At 35.8% G+C, this 20,827-nt stretch overlaps 1 protein-coding gene across 7 annotated transcripts in view; it reads left to right on the forward strand.

Moving 5' to 3' along the window:
• The first annotated feature begins 14,850 nt into the window (after positions 1 to 14,850).
• Positions 14,851 to 20,827, forward strand: part of gulp1b (GULP PTB domain containing engulfment adaptor 1b) — a 58,328-nt gene continuing 52,351 nt past the window's right edge. For 6 of the 7 annotated variants that reach the window (XM_067373472.1, XM_067373477.1, XM_067373478.1 and 3 more), the window contains exon 1: positions 14,859 to 14,951. In XM_067373472.1, the coding sequence (XP_067229573.1) occupies positions 14,897 to 14,951 (55 nt within the window). In that variant the 5' untranslated portion in view covers positions 14,859 to 14,896. Of the gene's footprint in view, positions 14,952 to 20,827 lie in introns of all 7 variants that reach the window. The other variant, XM_067373476.1, reaches the window with a different exon arrangement.

Consider the following 20,827-nt stretch of genomic DNA (forward strand, 5'->3'; position numbering starts at 1 on the left):
TTAATGTGCTTGGCTCTGTGATGGCTGCTATATGTTATATTTTAGTTCCTATGTAAACGGAATTATATAGCTATTTTATTTTAATATATACATTTCTGTCACTCAGAATATCATAAATCTGATGAGATGAGACAATTTCTGCCTCTCAGTCAAACTGCACCTGTCACAAAAGCATTCAGATTTATGCTTTTTTCCCTCATATTTTCATCTGGGTGATTCTATGTTAAGGAGTTAACAGATATGAATCACATCATGGAATTTAAGTGAAAAAATAAATAAATAGTTTAAGTATCCTAGAAAGATAAAATTCAGAATAAAATAAAAGTTGTTTTAGTATGGAAGTCAGAGTCTTAGAGTTTAATTTCCCATAAACGCAAATTTGTGTCTTAACATTGCAACTTTATTTCTTGTTATTAACTCACAATTCAACTTTATATCTTTATTGTTATTGTGACTCATAAATGTGGCTTTATATCTCTTAGTTGACTTTATTTCTTGCAATTATGACATTCTTATAATTTTCACTATTATAATTGCAACTTTTTTTTCATATGACTTTACTATTTTAAACTTTTTTCTCGGGCAAAAATGGGCTTCCATAGTTAAGAGGCTCACAAATGCTCATATCACTTATGGCAGCAAGGATCAGAATATCATTCTTACAATTATTAATCCATGAATGTTGCGGTTACTTTTAGTTACCAGCCAACTGGCGAGTAACCCTTTTTTCTCACCAAAGCCATTTTTACATGCATTTGATGCATGGTGAGTTATCATTTTGAAACATGTTTAGAAGATTTCATAAGTAGTGGTCTATTCACACAACTATAAGAAATCAGTCTAACTTGAAACATAAAAACAAGTGAAATTGAGAACCAGTGACTCAGGCCTCCTGCTGTTCGATCTGGATGTTGAATGATGTAGGTTTTTGGTTTTGTTAAATGGCTGGTAGCTGCGACACTGCAATGCAATCATATGGTTTATTGTTCGCTTGTGGGTCTGGGAGAGGAATAGGGCAAGAGGATAAATTCACATCACTCAGCTTTCTGCTTCACTGAACTCCCATCTGTTATCACCACGGGGTAAGAAAAGATGGCAAAACAGACATTTCTGGAATGGTGGCACAAAGAAGAAAGAGAAACTGAAGGGCCTGGTTGAGATGATTCAGTGCTTCAGTCTTTCTGCTATAATATTTGCTAAAGTGTGTCTGAGTGACGTCTTTGCATTGATTTATTTTCTTGCAAAAGTTTTAGTGTTCGATTAGAAGGTGTTTTTGCAAAAGTGCATTAAAGCTTACAAGACACTTACAAAGATAAAAAAGTAAGCTATTTGTTCTCCTTGCGTCTGGCAAGCTTTCAGACCAGGAGGATCAACAGACATCAGAACAGTTTCTATCCACAGGTGACCTTTCGCAACCACTTCAATAGCCATTACAGCCATTATATTTTATTGAACAAGTGGTATGACACGTTACATACTGCCTATTTTCACTGTTTATCAAGTACTATGATACCTGAAGAAAGCCTTCTGTTTGCATCACCTTCCATCTCAGTGGCACTCAGATGGATCAGTTCGAATTCTGGGATCTTTGTTTATGGTAACTCAGGCTCAATCACCTGTATTGTAAATGCCATGTGACTAATTAGTCTGGAACAGGAAAATTACATCATAGTAATTCTGATTGGCTAATGAAACCACAAGCCCTTTACTAGCAAAAATGTGAAGATGTGAAGTGTGGAAGAAGGAAAACGTCAATTAAAGCTTTTGAAAGCCTACTGGGAAAACTACTTACAAAATATTGTATTACATCATACCACAGGTTGTGTAGCATCTACCTGCAGGAGTTTCATATTATTTGTAGCAGGTAAAACTGGAAATATTATATCAAAATTATATCAAAATGATTAAAAAAAAAAAAATCAAAGTTTGAGATAATTAGCTAAAAAGGAGTTACAACCATCCCTATTACTTGTATTTTTCTATTTTTTTCTGTCTATTTTCTTAATTCTCTTGAGCCTGCAGAAACTACATCTCATTGCCTGTAATTTGTAATGACTGTAACTCACAAGGTGTGACATGAAGAACCAAAGTGCAGCATTATTACAACAAAAAAGACAACAGTAATAAAAGAAATGACAATTCAACCAAGAAAACTAGAACTCTGACTTGAGCTGAGCTGAGGAAACCAACAAGTTACATTTAACACTTGACAAGAGACACATGAGGGGTATTTATATAAAATGACTAAACAAGGAACCTGAGGATAATCAGGGAGGAATCATAAACACTGATATGACAAAAACAATACAACTACACTTCAAAATAAGAGTCCTGATATAAACAGACCAAGATACAACTGAAAACATCCAACATTGTTAAACAGCTACTGCTGCATGTTGGATTGTTGTGGATGTGATAATAATTGTTAACTTGACTATAGAAGCATGCAAATGTCATTGTTGAATAGGATGTGTACTTTATGAGTACGTCTTTAGCAGCGTCTCATTTCGGAGGCTGCATTTGAAGGCTGTATACGTCATCAAGGATGTTTTATTTAATCTAAGAAAAGTAGGGTAGGGTGAGGGAGTTAAATGTGTCCAGAATAGCTATCATAGTTTTAGTGACAATGACTTAAATTATAAAGCAAGTATGAAAAACATCCAGAGTTTTCATGTTTAAATTTTTATAAAAAATTACATTTGTACCAAGGGGGCGTTTTGTCGTACAGGTGGGGTAAAATGCCCCCAGTCTGACAGTCTGCTTTATGCATTAAAACAAGTTGCTTTATGCATTTACAGCAAAATCACAGTACAGGCAATTTTGGATTAAATTGAAAAAGAATATATTGTTAAAAATATTGTTAGCTGATACTGACTAGCTAACTACCTGATGCTAAATATAAAGTCCAAAAATGTTATTCAACCACCTAGTTAGATTACATTTGATTGAAAAACAAAGAATTTGATGTAAGAACAGAGTAACTACAGTAATCGTGATAGTGAGAAGGGGGCATTTTACCCCAGAAACTAAATAATTATATTTTCCTAAAATAACACGTACTCCATATCTACAGGCCTTACTATTCTCATATCATATGATGTTCTACAAAACAACAAGCTTTAAAACACTGTTTTTCTTACTGCTGAACATTTACAGTGAAATCTTTACGTTTTCTCTCAGGTACGTCACCAGTGTAAGCTTCACTGTGTAATACTTCTACATCACTCTTGTCAATGTAGTCAATAGTTGCAACAAAAATGTGTCTTGACTTCTATCTGGTGGTTGTTTTGGGAAAAACATTGGCGTTTTACCCCAAGGGGGTGTTTTCCCCACCCTAACAATAATAAAATGTATTGTTATTCCTTGTGAGGTGTAAAATACTGTAATTTCTTTCTTATTTGCAAGCTAATGGTTATTTTTTCTTAAATGAGACTGCCTCAATGACGTATACAGCCTTCAAATGCGACCTCCGGAGGACGTAGCCTTTGAAATGAGACGCAGCTCATGTGTGTGTGTGTGTGCGGATGTGTGTTTGTGTGTGAGAGGAGCAAGGACAAGAGAAAAAATAAACATTTCACGCAGTAGACAGAATGTAAATTTGATTTAAAATGAATGAAAGGGTGTTTTGTTGATTTGCAGAAAATCTTTAATATATTTTTAATCTGTGACACATATAACGCTTAGTGGGAGCTTTTCTGATGACAAACATTTTCACATCCTATGCACACACGCACCCACACTTACTCATGGTAACATACCAATAATTCTGTATTGTGACAGGATGGGAGTGTGGCAGACACCAAAAACATGTTTGTAGAGCGGGTAAATCTTATACAAATTTGATTTGGCACTATGAAGAAATGAAATTCTTAAAGCTGGATCTATAATCCATTTAATTCACTCACAGCATTATCAGACATATATTATAATGAGTTAGGTGTTTTTCAAAACTCATTTAAACGAACAGCACTGGCTAATGATAATGAAATGCTCTAGTGGAGCAGGAGAGAAATGCAGGTGTAATTATTATTTATGTGTTTTTCACTTCGTGCTTTCTAAGCATACATTAAAATAAGTGGAAATTAAATGCCAACATTTGAAGGAGGTATTAATTAAGTACTTAAGAAAGATAAAGTTGTTATTCCACAACTAGGACGCAATGTCCAAGGGATGACACTTCTGAATGTTTTGTTTACAACACGTCAAAGAATCAAACCCCAAACATAAACTAATTCATATGCAAAACAGCCAGCGCTCTGAGTTTATCTTCTTATTTTCCATGTTTCATTCTTTCTTTTGAAAGGGTAACCCCGCCGAGAATAGGTTTTGCTCAGTTATTTATAGAAGACTATGATGAAAAGGCTTGGGGCAAAAAATATTTTCTTCTATCTCTATGTTCCGCTAATACTGCTCTGATTGCACTAACCGCTATCTGACGAGAGACCTGATTGTGATCTGCCTTCCTGTGTGGCCCTATAAAGACCAGAAGCTTTGGTGTTTTATCACCCCTGTCTCATATCATTTCCCTGAAGCTTCACTCCCACTGCCAGAGACAGATACACGGAGGAAACAGGAAGACGAGCGAGGAAAACGAGACTGAAGCTAATGATCTTCCACAGAGTTTAAATGGCATCATTAGCAATGCAATGTGATGCAACTTTCTGACACCCTGCTGCCCAGCTCCTCTGTGGAGAACAAATCGATAAACCTGACAGACTGAAGCTTTTTGTACTGAGCTGAGAGTTAGAGCCATTACGATTTAAGATTGGAGTCGAGGTGGAATATGTGCTGGCTGAATTCAACCAAGCTGCAATGGTGAAGTCAGCTGTTCAGTTCTGTTATCATGCAGCTGCCGCACAGAGATAACTATAACTTTGCAAAAGAGTATGATGCACTGTTGCATTCAGTGTAAAAAATTATAGAACATTCTGCATTCTGTCAAACTGACGTACTGAAGAATGAGTGTTAGCTCACAAGGTTGTGTCTATTTTAATTTAAAGCTGCTGTCCGTAACTTTTTTGGGTTATTGAGCAAGTACAAAACCAGCCAGTGTTCAAAACTATCTCCTTACCTTAGCCCAATTCACAATGGTAAGCTTGTAATAATGTTTTATAATTCAGATGGTACTGGTGGGTTTTCGCGGGAAATTTGAGTATGCCACCATTTGTCATTACGTCACGTCTGTTTACATAAAGAACGAGTCTCAGCTAACTACCCAGATAGCAAATGACATCTGGCCCAGTTGTGGCCCACATCTCCCTGACTCAACCTGAATGTGTCTGGCAAAAGCATACATATCCGAGCCTCATCAGGGCCTACTATGGCACATATGGCTCAGTTCTTGTAGCAGCACAGGTCATATGGGCCACATCTGGGCCATGCACAGCGAGCCACAACACTAAACCCAGCTTGATGTGTGTGGGCCAGATATGGCCCATATGACCGCTGCCAGAACTGAGCCATATGTGCCATAGTTGGCCCTGATGAGGCCCGGATATGTATGCTATCTGGGTAGGCATATCACTTGTGAGGCGGATCATTTATAGCCTTTTCTCACAGTAGCTGCAATAATTCTACATCATTTTGACGGCGGATTCTATGGTATGACAAAGTAATGTTAGAGATTAGACTGTACAGATATTGAAATCTACAGGTAACTTTAATACACACTAAATACACATAGTCACGCAATGCTGATGTTGTTAAAGTAGGTTTTTTGTGAGCAAACAATATTTTGAATTTGGACTGCAGTACCTATTTCGACCACTGGGTGTCATTCCTACACAGAGCCCCTTTAACATTAACAATTTGAGAACAATGTATAACAATAATAATAATTTGCACGGTTTGGCGTGATCCGGGCTAATGTAACAAGGAAAAGAAATTTGTAATGAATTGTGCCAAAATGTTTTTCATCTTGTAAAATAATTCTAAAATATTAATTGAATAGAATGTATTAAATGCATCTAAAAGAAAGGGATATGGGGACACCTACAGGCGACTAGGGTAAACTATGAGTTGAGTCGGCCATTTTCTGCTCAGTCGCATGTAATCTGTTGAGGAGAATGGTAGGTGGAAAATCTCTCTCCGGTTGAACAGAAATAAAATATTGTCAGAGATGATTACTCTTTAAGGTCAAAATTGTTCTTTAAAAAATATTTTATTTCATATTTGAGTCATAAGAGATATAGAGTTGACGAATAACTGATGTTCAATACCAAACTCACAGGAGCACCTGGTATTCGTTGCGTTTCTGCACTAAGCAAACGTTAGATTTAATAACCATTGGCAGTGTGATTTATTGTAATGCTTTTTTTCTCAGTTGGTCAGAACAAAAGGGGCAGACATGTTACTTATTTCTTCAGATGATATTTTCCAGGGAAAATTCTTATTTTGGTCATACTTCATACTTCAAGACTACAGTCTGTGATTCTGAAGTACAGTATCACCGATGCGGTGACTGACAGCAAACATTAGATTCATCCGCGCTGAGGAGCCGTGCCGATGCACAATCCATGTAAAGATGATAATTCCGCAAATAACTGCAATTGCCAGTTTCAAACAGAGATGGCGACAAAGAGGCAAAACTTACAGACTGCAGCTTTAAATAATTCAGTTTAATTTTTCTCAAGTTCACAATGAATTTCTGTGGACTATAGGCCAGTGTTAGGCTTTTGTTCAGTGATAAAATAATAAAACAATATATTGACTTCGAAAGCCACTTTTTGCCTATTTAATAATACCCTTGAATTATCTTAATTTAATATGTGATTAATTTCCTTAATTTGATTAACACCATCTAGTTATTAACTTAGAGTTTAATTGGTACAAAACTCATTATCTGTCAATAACAGATATGCAGAACCTGTTGTATTTATTTGTAATTATAGATTGCAATAATAAATAAGATAATATGCATTATAAACAACTTATTATTATTTATATTAATTATTATTGCTATTAATTAAGTATTTATGGCATTACCTTTAAGTTGTTTTGCTATGTAAATTCTGAATTTATTTGTATTTTTGGCCTGTCTTACCATATTAAGTTTAAAATGGTACGAATTTGATGACTGAGAATGAATAAAAGGGTAATTTATGCAAACAATAAGCCTATGCTAAATAAGTTGATGAATGATGTAATGGCATTGTTGGTGCTATTCTTTAGAGATCAAATTGTGACATTTATTAGTACACCCTATAAAATAATCGATAGTAGAAAAGTAATAAAATATACACATACTTATGAGTATGGTTTAATCTCTAAACAAAATATCACAACTTATAATGTGACTTTGAGGAAAATACATTTATAATGCTGTCTCAAGGAGCAATAAATGGATAAAATGTCCATTATGAGTCATGCATTTGTAACAAGATCTGTTGTCTGTTCTAATGATTATTGGTCTGATGTGTTTTTAAATGACAAGCTGAGGCAGAAGAATGAGACAGAATCCTATTAGCAGAGTGTTTTAATGGACTTCTTGTTTATGAAGTGTCTGATGCAAATGAAGAGATTCTGTTAAATGAGGTTGCTCTAGGCAGATCTTTAGCAGGATCAGACAGGAGAGAGACTCATTATAAGACATTCTGTCTGATTTACTGCTGTCTGGCCATCGCCTAACACCAGCGTGCCCCAGTGCATGGCTGATTATTTACATCTGTGTCATGTCTGCTCATGTGAATTGATACACAAGTGTGACTGCTCTCTTTTTGGATGCGATGTGAGTCCATCAGACACGAGGATGTGATTATAATCACACAGTGTAAGTATAATAACACAGTTTAAATATATTCAGAGGTAGGGCTGTAAACATTGCATGAAATCAAAAAGCCTTTTTTTTACAGTTAATCCTGGAAAAAATGCTTAATTCTCAATCCAAGTATCTGATGGTGGGATGGTAGGCTATGCAAATCACCTCTTCTGCTTTCTCCTTATTGATTGGTTAAACATGTGACATAAATAACTGATGCACTTGATAACATATTTGGGGCTGTGGTTTAACGCAGGGGGAAACAAAGCACAGTTACCTAATTCCTATGAGAAAAAAATCCAAATAATTTTACTTCAAATAAAATGTAATAATTTTTGTTTTTAAAAAATGCCTAATATTTGTTTTAGCACTTAAATAAATGCAAATAAACCAAATAAATAACATTAAATTAAATTAAAAAAATATAATAAAAGATTTAATTACAGGTAAAATAGTTAATTCAGTCAGATTGTGTTCACCTATCTCTCAGACTTAATTAAAGGCAATAAATGATTGAAAAAAATATTGTCAGTATGTGTATAGATCATCAGCAAGACATACCATATTGATAGGCTGACGAAAAAATGAATGGGTCAAAATTATGGATTTTTAATTTTTTTTTTGCCAAAAATAATTAGGATATTAAAGGTGCCCTAGAATTAAAAATGTAATTTATCTTGGCATAGTTAAATAACAAGAGTTCAGTACATGGAAATGACTTACAGTGAGTCTCAAACTCCATTGTTTCCTCCTTCTTATATAAATCTCATTTGTTTAAAAGACCTCCGAAGAACAGGCGAATCTCAACATAACACTGACTGTTACGTAACAGTCGGCGTGTACGCCCCCAATATTTGCATATGCCAGCCCATGATCGAGGCATTATATAATGGCGGGCAGTATTAATGTCTGGATTTAAAGGGGCCGCAATCTGAATCGGCGCATTTCTAATTATGCACCAAAATAGGCAGTTAAAAAACATTATTAAAAAAATCTATGGGGTATTTTGAGCTGAAACTTCACAGACACATTCAGGGGACACCTTAGACTTATATTACATCTTGTAAAAAAAAACATTCGATGGCACCTTTAAGTAAAGATCATGTTCCATGAAGATATTTTGTACATTTCCTACCGTAAATATATCAAAAATGTATTTTTGTGGGTGGATACCGTGACAGCAATATAGTGTCTGCCCAGTTCCGGCCCACATCTGGTCCGCATGTAATCCACATGTATCAGATGTGGACCGGATCTGGGCCACACTATGTTGCTGTCTGGGTATGCATTGCTAAGGACTTCATTTGGACAACTTTAAAGGCGATTTTCTCAATATTTTGATTTTTTTGCACCCTCAGATTCCAGATTTTCATAGTTGTATCTCGGACAAATATTGTCCTATTCAAACTATTTAAACAATACATCAATGGAAAGCTCATTTATTCAGCATTTAGATGATGTATAAATCTCAATTTCAAAAAATGTACCCCCATGACTGGTTTTGTGGGCCAGGATCACATATTTATAATTAAAACTGCTGCTGTTTACTATAGTCACACCCACTTTTGTTCACAAAGGGCAAGAACTGGGAGGCGCTTGAAATTGTGGGAGCTGTACCTGTACTTGATAAAAGATGGGAAAGGAGAAGAAAGGAGGTTATTTTTATTTATAGTCATTCTTTTTTCAACCTGTTAAGCCTAGTCAAAGTGTCTGCATTTAAAAGTGTCACTGCATGGTGTGTTGAGCTCCTGATGCTTAAGAGATTGTTTAGAAAGATGCATTTCAGTGCTTTAAAGTAATTAATGAATAATGATTTCCCTGAATGGGAGTAGATTAGTTACTGTGCTTCATTAACGACTGTTGGAAAAAACATAAAGCCAATACCTTCTGTGTGCTAAAAATGAAAATAGAACAGGAAATGAATAGAAGAAAAAGAGGAAACAATTACAGCTCTGAGGGCTGTAGAATACACACATTTCATTTTCATGGCTTCAGATATTATACGTTACCTAACATATGCATTTAGATTTATAAAAGAATCAGGATGGATAGATGGACAAATCAACAAAAATGCACATTTGCTATTACATAAATATCAGAATTAGGCTGTCAATCACTATTCCATTCATTAAACCATCTATTTATATTTGCTTATTAATAAAGACAAAAACACATTAGTATTTTGGAACATAACCCACTGAACATTTGCGTGTGCAGTGCATTTGTAAACATATGTTTTCCTCTCGGAGCAGGAAGTTAAATTGATTGCAAATATGTTGTGGATGACAAATGATAAATGGAATCCAGGTTTTCGAACATACTGCCTGAATGGCACACATTATTGATTAGACACACAAGAAGAGACGGATATTGTTTATTCTAGAAATTAAGAGGCACAGATGTGGAGCGAGACCAAGACATCACGCATGCAGGTGAAGGGAGATCACGCACTGATTGCTCTCCCAGTTTATGATTAGCAGCTGCACTTGTAAGCCAGTAAGTGTTACTGCTAGATTGTATAAGTATACCTACCATCTGTTGATTGATTAGATGAACTGTTTAAAAATGTGAACAAAGGTAGATTCACTCTAATGAGTGACTCTAATAGCTTCTAGTGAATGAGAGTCATTGTTTCTGGGCTAATAATAATTAGTGCAGTTATATTTAACCAAAGGTCATGTTTTATTTTGCATTTTAAGTCAAGTCTCAAATTTTCAGGACAGGTGATTTCTGTGACATTCCTACATTAGTGTCCCAACAAACAAAACCAATCAAATCATTTTCCAGTATCCTGTAGTTTTTTATTAAAGGGTTAGTTCACCCAAAAATGACATTTCTGTCATTAATTACTCACCCTCATGTTGTTCCAAACCCGTAAGACCTTCGTTCATCTTCGGAACACAAATTAAGATATTTTTGAGGAAATCCAAGGTTTTTTTTATCCTCCATTGAAAGCAATGAAATTACCATATTTAATGTCCAGAAAAGTAGTAAAAACATTGTTAATAAAGTCCATGTGGCTACAGTGGTTCAACCTTAATGTTATGAAGCGACGAGAATACTTTTTGTGTGCAAAAACAAAACAAAAATAACAAAACCTTTCGGATTTCATAAAAAAAAATCTTAATTTGTGTTCCGAAGATGAACGAAGATCTTAAAGGTGTGGAATGACATGAGGTTGAGTAATTAATGACAGAAATTTCATTTTTTGGTGAACTAACCCTTTAAACCGGACATCTTTTATAGTCACTTAGTATGGCACGGTAAAATATAATGTAAATGGTGTAATATTCAAAGAATAGTTCAATCAATATGGCATTGTCATCTCCCTTACATCATTTCGAACCCCATATTATTTACATTTTACATGAAATGCAACAGGACATACTATAGGCAGAATTTCCAAGTTGTTCTTTTCCATACTGTTTAAGTTGATAGTGACTTACAATAGAATGCACAAGTAATATGGACTATTTTTATGATATTTTTTATAGTGCTTCCTTTTTGGAGCCTGACAGTATAAATTATAGTCCACTTTTCTTATATGGGAAAACATTTTTTACTGGCTGTTTAAGTATCACGTGTAGAAGAAACATGGTTAGGAACTTTAACGATCAATGCTGCGAACAGTCGGCCTTTCACTAAAACATGTGCCAACATAGTTTGCATGCCTATTTTTAATAAAAATTGTAATACTTCTTAAAGTGTTAGTTCACCCAAAAATGAAAATTCTGTCATTAATTACTCACCCTCATGTCGTTCTACTACACCCGTAAGCCTTTCGTTCATCTTCAGAACACAAATTAAGATATTTTTGATAAAATCCAATGGCTCTGTGAGGCCTGCATTGCCAGCAAGATAATTAACACTTTCAATGTCCAGAAAGGTTCTAAAGTTATATTTAAAACAGTTCATGTGAAGACAGTGGTTCAACCTTAATATTACAAAGCTTCGAGAATAGTGGTGAACCATTGAAATTTCGAAACACTAACGTAACGAAGCCTCGTTTACTGAAATCAAGTGACTTTGGCAGTTTGATACACACTCTGAACCACTGATATAATTTGTGTTCTGAAGATGAACGAAGGTCTTGCAGATGTGGAACAACATGAGAGTGAGTAATAAATGACAGAATTTTCATTTTTTGAACTAACCCTTTAATATCATTTGTTGTACCTTTTTTGATGTAGTATTGGCTAGTAGCTTAAAATTTTATTAGACTGTATATCTGCAGCTAAATTGTGCAGCATTATACCACAGCTTTGTACACAAAAAGCAAGAGGCATAATTTACATCCAACAATATGGCTGAGGTTGATTTTGACCTCACAACACCATGAGAGGCTTTATTCTGCTGAAAACGATGAATTTTGCAGCAGGGCTGCATCTGATAAAGAGGAATTGTTAAGCACAAGTTTTCATTTCATTAGTATGTGATATAATAAGTTGCAATTTGAAGTTTTACTGAGCATTTGCTGTGGCTGTCATCAATGCAGATCATGTTGCATATAGAGCAGAAGTGTTCAATCTTCACTCCGTTCCAGTGATATAACAAGATGAAATGCTTACAAATCAGTCACACTCCTGCTATGCATCCACTGCACTGTCATACAGCTACGGAAAATGTTTGCATATATCTTCATATTCTTTACGGACTTGCACTTGCATTTAAAGGATTAGTCCACTTTTAAATAAAATTTTCCTGATAATTTACTCACCCCCATGTCATCCAAGATGTCCATGTCTTTCTTTTTTTCAGTCGAAAAGAAATTAAGTTTTCGATGAAAACATTCCAGAATTTTTCTCCATGTAGTGGACTTCACTGGAGCCCAAATGGTTGAAGGTCAAAATTAGTTTCAGTAGAGCTTCAAAGTGTTCTACACGATCCCAGATGAGAAATAAGGGTCTTATCTAGAGAAACCATTGCTCATTTTCTAAAAAAAAAATATTATAATTATATACGTTTTAACCATAAATGCTCATCTTGAACTAGCTCTCTTCTTCTTCATCATCTCTATTAGAATTCCAGCAGTATAGACACTGCTAAGTGTATTACTGCCCTCCACAGGTCAAAGTTTGAACTAATGGTTTTATACTATTGAACTAGCATATTGTATATGACAATTTAGTTCAAACTTTGACCTGTGGAGGGCAGTAATACACTTAGCAGTGTCTACACTGCCAGAATTCTAATAGAGAAGAAGAAGAAGAAGAAGAAGAAGAGAGCTAGTTCAAGATGAGCATTTATGGTTTAAATGTATCAAATTGTAATCTTTTTTAGAAAATGAGCAATGGTTTCTCTAGATAAGACCCTTATTTCTCGTCTGGGATCACGTAGAACACTTTGAAGCTCTACTGAAAGTAATTTTGACCTTCAACCGTTTGGAGGCCACTGAAGTCCAATATAAGAAGAAAAATCCTGGAATGTTTTAATCAAAAACCTTAATTTCTTTTCGACTGAAGAAAGAAAGACATGGACATCTTGGATGACATGGGGGTGAGTAAATTATCAGGAAATTTTATTGTGAAAGTGAACTAATCCTTTTACTTAAAGGAACACTCCACTTTTTTTGAAAATAGGCTCATTTTCCAACTCCCTTAGAGTTAAACAGTTGAGTTTTACCGTTTTCGAATCCATTCAGCCGATCTCCGGTTCTGGCGGTACCACTTTTAGCATAGCTTAGCATAGTTCATTGAATCTGATTAGACCGTTAGCATCGCGCTTAAAAATGACCAAAGAGTTTAGATATTTTCCTATTTAAAACTTGACTCTTCTGTAGTTAAATCGTGTACTAAGAACGACAGAAAATGAAAAGTTGCGATTTTCTAGGCTGATATGGCTAGGAACTATACTCTCATTCAGGCGTAATAATCAAGGAACTTTGCCGCCGTTCCATGGCTGCAGCAGTGCAATGATATTACGCAGCGTCTCTCACAAACGTCTCCATGGTTGCAAGGCACGTTCCCTGTGCAAGCAGGGGCTCACGGGCGCTGCGTAATATCATTGCACTGCTGCAGCCATGATACGGCAGCAAAGTTCCTTGATTATTATGCCTGAATGAGAGTATAGTTCCTAGCCGTATCAGCCTAGAAAATCGCAACTTTTTATTTTCCGTCGGTCTTAGTACACGATTTAACTACAGAAGAGTCAAGTTTTAAATAGGAAAAATATCAAAACTCTTTGGTCATTTTTAAGCGTGATGCTAACGGTCTAATCAGATTCAATGAACTATGCTAAGCTATGCTAAAAGTGGTACCGCCAGAACCGGAGATCGGCTGAATGGATTCGAAAACGGTAAAACTCAACTGTTTAACTCTAGGGGAGTTGGAAAATGAGCCTATTTTCAAAAAAAGTGGAGTGTTCCTTTAAGAACAACAAGTTACAAACTCCCAACAATTTTTAAAACAAAAACACCTCACATATTCAAATGTCCACCCAATGGCAAACTATCCACCTTATTTTTCAATGCACAAGCTATTTTCTGTGAATGTGCAAGATTCCTATTCAATAGCCACTATATGTAAACACTGTAACTATAAAATGAACAAACTGCAGTATACCGCAAAACTATTTGTGCTACAAGCTAGTGTGTTTATGATTTCTATAATAGATTAAAATAATTTGATATCAAGCAGCAAAATGAACTGTTTTATACAGCTAAAATAACCGGAAGTGGCTGCCACCGGAAGCCTTGCACAATCAAGTCAAAATTGGTGTCGCCTACTCAAATAAGGTGTATAATAATGCTGATTGTTGTTGTATTTCAGCATTTGCAGAGCTTCTTACTGTTCACATCATGAGTTCTGTGTTTTTAAGACACCATCATGTCAGGAAACCCAGTTTGATTGAACAGCCCTTCTTTTGTGTTTGCACAAAGGAAAGAATCTGCATGAGGTGAGCAAACGACGACAAAATTGTCGTTTTTGAGTGATCTACGTTCAACAGTTGATTCTGTACACTCTTTCAGTGATGGGTCCTAACGGTGTGCGGTCTCTTTAAGGAAGACAGCACGTCGTACATTCCTGTGAAAAAAGCGGCGTTTTAAAATGCCCGGTTGACGTCATTAAACTTTTTAAGCGGCTGGAGTGCGCGCGGAGGGGAAGGCACACACGCGCGCGCTCTTCCATCCCCTCGCTGCAGATGCGACTGGACGGGCTCAGGTTTGCGGGGAATAACTACAAAATCAACCTTCCTTGTAAGAGAACTTCTCTTTCTTTGAATAGACTATTGTTGCGGTGAATATATGGTTAGTGGCTTTTATTATAAAAATGTTTTAAAGATAAAAGTAAAAGTAGTTTGCTTGAGTGTAGATCTGTTGCGTGCGCGTGCTGTTTTCAAAAACAGATGTTTTACGCCTCACATTTAGCCTATTCTGTAACTATACTGCTATGTTTTACGTGTGCTATAAAACAGATAACAGTCAAATATAATATTTTTGTGGTAAAACGTTTTCATTTACTGTATGTAGAATGGCAGGTGTATCGGTGAAACTCGTGCATGCGTGATCGCCGATTTATAAAGTTGGTACTGTTGTTCAGTTCACCCGGCTTAACTGTTCCGTGGTTTGCAGCACTTTTCTGCTGTGCATTAGCCAAATCCATTGACCCAGAGCTCAGCCACCGACCCAGCAGTGACACAGACAGAATAATGTTCATAATGATATTGCTGACACGGTATCCACCGCGTTTGCTGCCCTTGACAGAGGAAAACGAGAGAACAGCATAATGACATTCTGACATTCTCAGGCAAGCTACTGTTGTTGTGCTTTAATAACTGAGGCTGCCAGACTCACAGACTGAAAATCCATTTGCTTCTGAGAATTTCAGTCAAATGTGGTCTTGCTAAATAATTGCACCTTCATGCTCCACATATGATTTAGTCAAAATGAAATTTCACGATTAAACCAGCTGTGCTGATGTGAAAAGAACGATTCACTCACATGAAATAAAAATCCTGTAATTTACAAACCCTCATGTTGTTCCAAACCTATTTTGAGAGATATTTTGAAATATGTCCAAGGCAAGCTGCTCCTTTCCATAGGCCTACAACAAAAGGCTCTCAATAAAGCACAATAAAAGCGTACATTTAGATTTTGTGCATTAATAACAAGTCTTCTGAAGCCATTAACTTGTATGCAGAAATTGAATTCGTTATTACCAGAAATCTATCCCTCAATTAGTCAAGAAGATACATAATAAATGGCGTTCGGCATTAACATGCTTGACATGCACAGACACATATTTTTGATGGTTAATAACTGTCTCCAGCAGAATAGTGTCAAACATTTGTGATGTTTGACAGCTTTCACATTGATCCAGAGAGACATGCTGCCACTTGTAACTCAAGCTTCCATTTCAAGCACATGATATGTTTATTTAATATTATTTATTATGCATTATTTGTACTTATTTAACATGCCATCAGAACTCTGTCTAATGGGTAACATTCAGGGTATTTACATATGCATATGCAAGACAAGTTAAACCATACTGGGCTGGTGCATGCAGGGAAGATTTTCAGTGAATAACCACATGACACATTACATTATACATTAGCCACTGGTCACTGTTGTTGTGCGTCATTTGAAATATTTTGTTTTTGTTTAACTGAAAATAAAAAATCATATGGGTTTAAAATGACATAAGGTTTTGTAAATTCTAATAGAAATTTCATGTTCATGTTCAGATGAACTATTCCTTTAATTTTCAAAGGTCTTTCGTGAGGATGCATATATTTTTGTCATATTCTTGAAGAGCCATGTGTCATTTACATAGGCAAGACATTTACATAAGGCTTTGAATGCATTTTAATGGAATGATTATCAGGACAGGGGAACATTTTTTTTTTTTTTTTTTAAATAAATCTGCAGGTGTCTTTAAAATCAAATAGTTATTAAAATGTAACAAATCGCATAATCTTCACATGACACAAATGTCATGCATTTCTTGAACGTGTGATTATTTAAGAAACTCCAATTGATTTTTAGGAGAAAGCATGAGCCCTGCTAGCGTCACATGCTGCGATGTCTGTTTCCATACAGTATCTACAAAAACTGATGCTGTAATGACATCATAAACCTCTAACCTATTTAGAGATAAGCATGTGAAATCCTTCTTTGGAACTTTGCCATGTCCAGTATACTGGATCCTATAGGACATACACCGATCAGGCATAACATTATGAGCACTGACAGGTGAAGTGAATAACTGTGATCATCTCTTCATCACGGCACCTGTTAGTGGGTGGGATATATTAGGCAGCAAGTAAACATTTTGTCCTCAAAGTTGATGAGTTAGAAGCAGGAAAAATGGGCAAGCGTAAGGATTTGAGCGTGTTCGACAAGGGCCAAACTGTGATGGCTAGACGACTGGGTCAGAACATCTCCAAAACTGCAGCTCTTGTGGAGTGTTCCCAGTCTGCATAGGTCAATATCTATCAAAAGTGGTCCAAGGAAGGAACAGTGGTGAACCTGCGATAGGGTCATCATGGGCAGCTAAAGGTCATTGATGCATGTGGGGAGCGAAGGCTGGCGCGTATGGTCCGATCCAACAGATGAGTGACTGTAGCCATCAGTGGGCATGTGAGCATCAGAACTGGACCACCGGAGCAATGGAAGAAGGTGGCCTGGTCTGAAGAATCACGTTTTCTTTTACATCACATGGATGGCCGGGTGCGTGTGCGTCGCTTACCTGGGGAAAGAAGGCAAGCCGACAGAGGCAATGTGATGCTTTGGCCAATGCTGAGAAACCTTGGGTCCTACCATCCAACGTGTGGATGTTACTTTGACACATACCACCTACCTAAGCATTGATGCAGACCATGTACACCCTTTCATGGAAATGGTATTCCTGCATGGTGGCTGTAGCCTGTGGCCCAGGTGGTCATAATGTTATGCCTGATTGATGTATAATCTGCTTGATTTGATGATTTGGCTTATCCTGTACTTGAGTGGTTTGCTTCCAATGCCGATCTTGGGTTCTAATCTTTATTGGGCCTTATAGGGTTGGGTTTTGGCATGGGATTTGGACTCAAGAAGGCTTATAGTTTGATCTGATGGCCTTCATAAAATGCTGTCCCATGGTAACCTGATTGCCTTTGTCTTAGGAGAACTGAGATGAACACTGGCTGCTGATTATTTCCTGCTGTTACAGGCCAAAAGGAAGCAAAGCACACACTTTTTAGAGTGCATATTCTTGTTATGAGCCTCTTCAACCCTTCAAAGTGTAAGAATGATTTTATGAGTATGCAGTCAAAACAAATGAGGTTCAGGAAGAATTTGAGATTAAAGATTAAATGTGTGATGTTTTAATTTTAAAACATTCATTTCATTCTATGCAGAAACAACTAAATCATTTTTATGTCTATTTCCCCTAAAAACACTGTGGCACTATCTAAACATTGCAGTTTTCAGCACAGTAAAAATTGTGTTGTGAGCATGTCTGATTGAATGTGATAAATGTGAATTGGATGTGAGCAAAATAATGCCAAGACAACATGACTTTCCAATGTGTTCTCTTCACGAATTCATGAAACAATTATGACTTATAAGAGATAGTTCTTTTAATGGATCAACCTCACATACTTATGAGTCATCTGTAAGAATCAGTTTGATAAACCTTTTGCTAAATGACCTGAACTGAACCCTTTAGAGAAGTTGCTGAATCAACATCTGGTTCAGTGGAATCAGTATCATTACAAGCCTTACATGCAACCAAATAATCCATTTATAATTGGATTGATGGCTCAATCAGACTGAAATGTCGTCATGTAGGCCTATACAATTTAATCAGATTGAGCTTGATCTGAATTAAAATTCTATTGATTGAAGGGGGCGGTGTAGATCTTATAAATAACCCATTTACCCGGAAATTTCATTGACAATATTGCTATGACTTTCTAAATGTGGTGACTGGGCGCGCTGCACATTTGCTCAAGTTTTGCTTGGAAAACATGTAATGCATATGTAAATGGAATTGCAAAGTTTAGAGTACATATAATTAAAACTTTCAGAATCTGATATCAGATTTATTCGGATTGACATAAATTACATTAAGGTACACATTTATTTATACAAGTCAATTAAAAAATAAATGAATTAAACATGAGAAGTAAAATAAATAATAAAAGTTGTCAATCATAAAAAAATCATAAATACTCATGGACACATATTTTTACCCTGCACAGGCACACACACTCATTCAGTTTTGATAAAGTACACATCAAATGAAACATAATTTGAATGACAAATAAGATTCAATGTTTTTTGTTTTTTTTTGTCTAGCGAGATTTGAGCCTCTGAATTTACCCTAGATTAGGTTTGTTTGTTTTTTTCTTTCACATTAGGTCCTTAGTGCACAGGGAAGTATTATTTATTGTGTTTGCCAGCAAGTTTTACCCTGAGCAAATTAGCAGCATGTCCTTAGCTGCCCGATAGAAACCTCCTAACATGGAATACTAATTTAGTAAAAGTTGAGTGTTATTTCACCCTTCAGAAGTACAGCTTTTATCATCACATGTTTTGCAACTTTCATTCAAATTGAAATATGAAAATATTTCAAAAGATGACACAAATTCAACCTAAACAGATGTTTCTGGCATTTTGATCTTCAGAAACATACAAATTACCATAGTAATTTTAAGCTCTGCACTTGTTTTCCAGGCATTGATTAGTAACTAAGAAAAATCTATCTGTCTCTGAGCTGTAATTGCCAACATCCCTTTTGCTTTCACAAACAGCATTCGGCATGAACACAATAGAAACAAACATGTGCGACACAAAGACTGAATGATGTGCGGGTCCATAGCCCTCCCATTCAAAACATCCAGACTGAGATAATCATTCAACGGCGTCTGATGCTTCATTTCCTGTCAGTGAATCAGCATCTGACTTCATGTCTGCATGCTGTCTCTTTCAAATTAGATTTGAGTTTTTTGAGCTTTAAACTGTAATTGACTTGAGCAGGTGCTGCTGCATGAGTCTAAGGGTTGTCCATTTGATTCCAATGAAGCGTAGAAACCGATAGGTTTCCGTTTAAACTGACAATGTGAGTTTTAAGTAAAGCAACATCTTTTGTATGAGGATCAAGCCCATTCTTGATGACTTAGCTCACAAATCTTATGATTCTTTACAAACCTGACCAGCCGTATTGATCCAAAAATAAATGAGTAAACAAGTTATGACCAATTCTTCATTTTTATTTGCCTGCTTATTGCCATTTTGTTGGTATCAGGAATGTTGGTATTGATTAATCAGGGTATGCAATATGACTTGTGCAGCTATAATAAGAAACCAAGCATGTGCTTTTACAGATGTCTGTGATTATGTCAATATTCTGTAAATATAATTATATGATTGTGAGGTGGGGTGCTGGGCAGACGATCTATGTAACACTTTGCAATAAGGTCTCATTTGTTAACATTAATTAATAAAAATGTTCATGTTCGTTAACATATACAGTTACCATATACAACTATTGATCTTAAAAATGTAGTAGTAAATGTTGAGATTAACCAAGATTAATAAATCATGTAGAAGGATTGTTGATTTTTAGTATTAACAAATAAATTTTTCATATTAACAAATGTAGTTAACTAATGTTAACAAATAACTAATGTTAACTAATGTTAAAATAAAAACCTTAAGTGTTGCCAAAATCTCCAAATGGAACTGCAAAAAATAATGTTTTAAAACAGGTTTCCAGAACACTTCCCTATCTGTCATTGGCTGGACAAACAAATAGTCCTGCCCCAAACTAACACTATTGGCTGATGTGAGACAAAATTGCTATGTCAGGGTCATCAGGATTCTCAACAAGCAGTGCCTCAGTCACTTTTAAGGGCAATCGACCTATGACTGGACAAAACAAAATATTTATAACAAAGAAAAAAGACACATTTAAGAGATTTTTCTCAAAAAATTAAATTATTCCTGTTTTGTCTTCATGACAGACTACTCATTAAATCATCCTTAAAGCATGAGAGGCTAAAGAGACTTTTTGCAACTACACTAGAATATGTGTATCTTTGCTTCCTTTTTGACATCACTTTTGATCTTTATCGACAGCATCTGTG

This window comes from Chanodichthys erythropterus, chromosome 21 (genome assembly GCF_024489055.1).
Source record: "Chanodichthys erythropterus isolate Z2021 chromosome 21, ASM2448905v1, whole genome shotgun sequence".
Taxonomy (NCBI): domain Eukaryota; kingdom Metazoa; phylum Chordata; class Actinopteri; order Cypriniformes; family Xenocyprididae; genus Chanodichthys; species Chanodichthys erythropterus.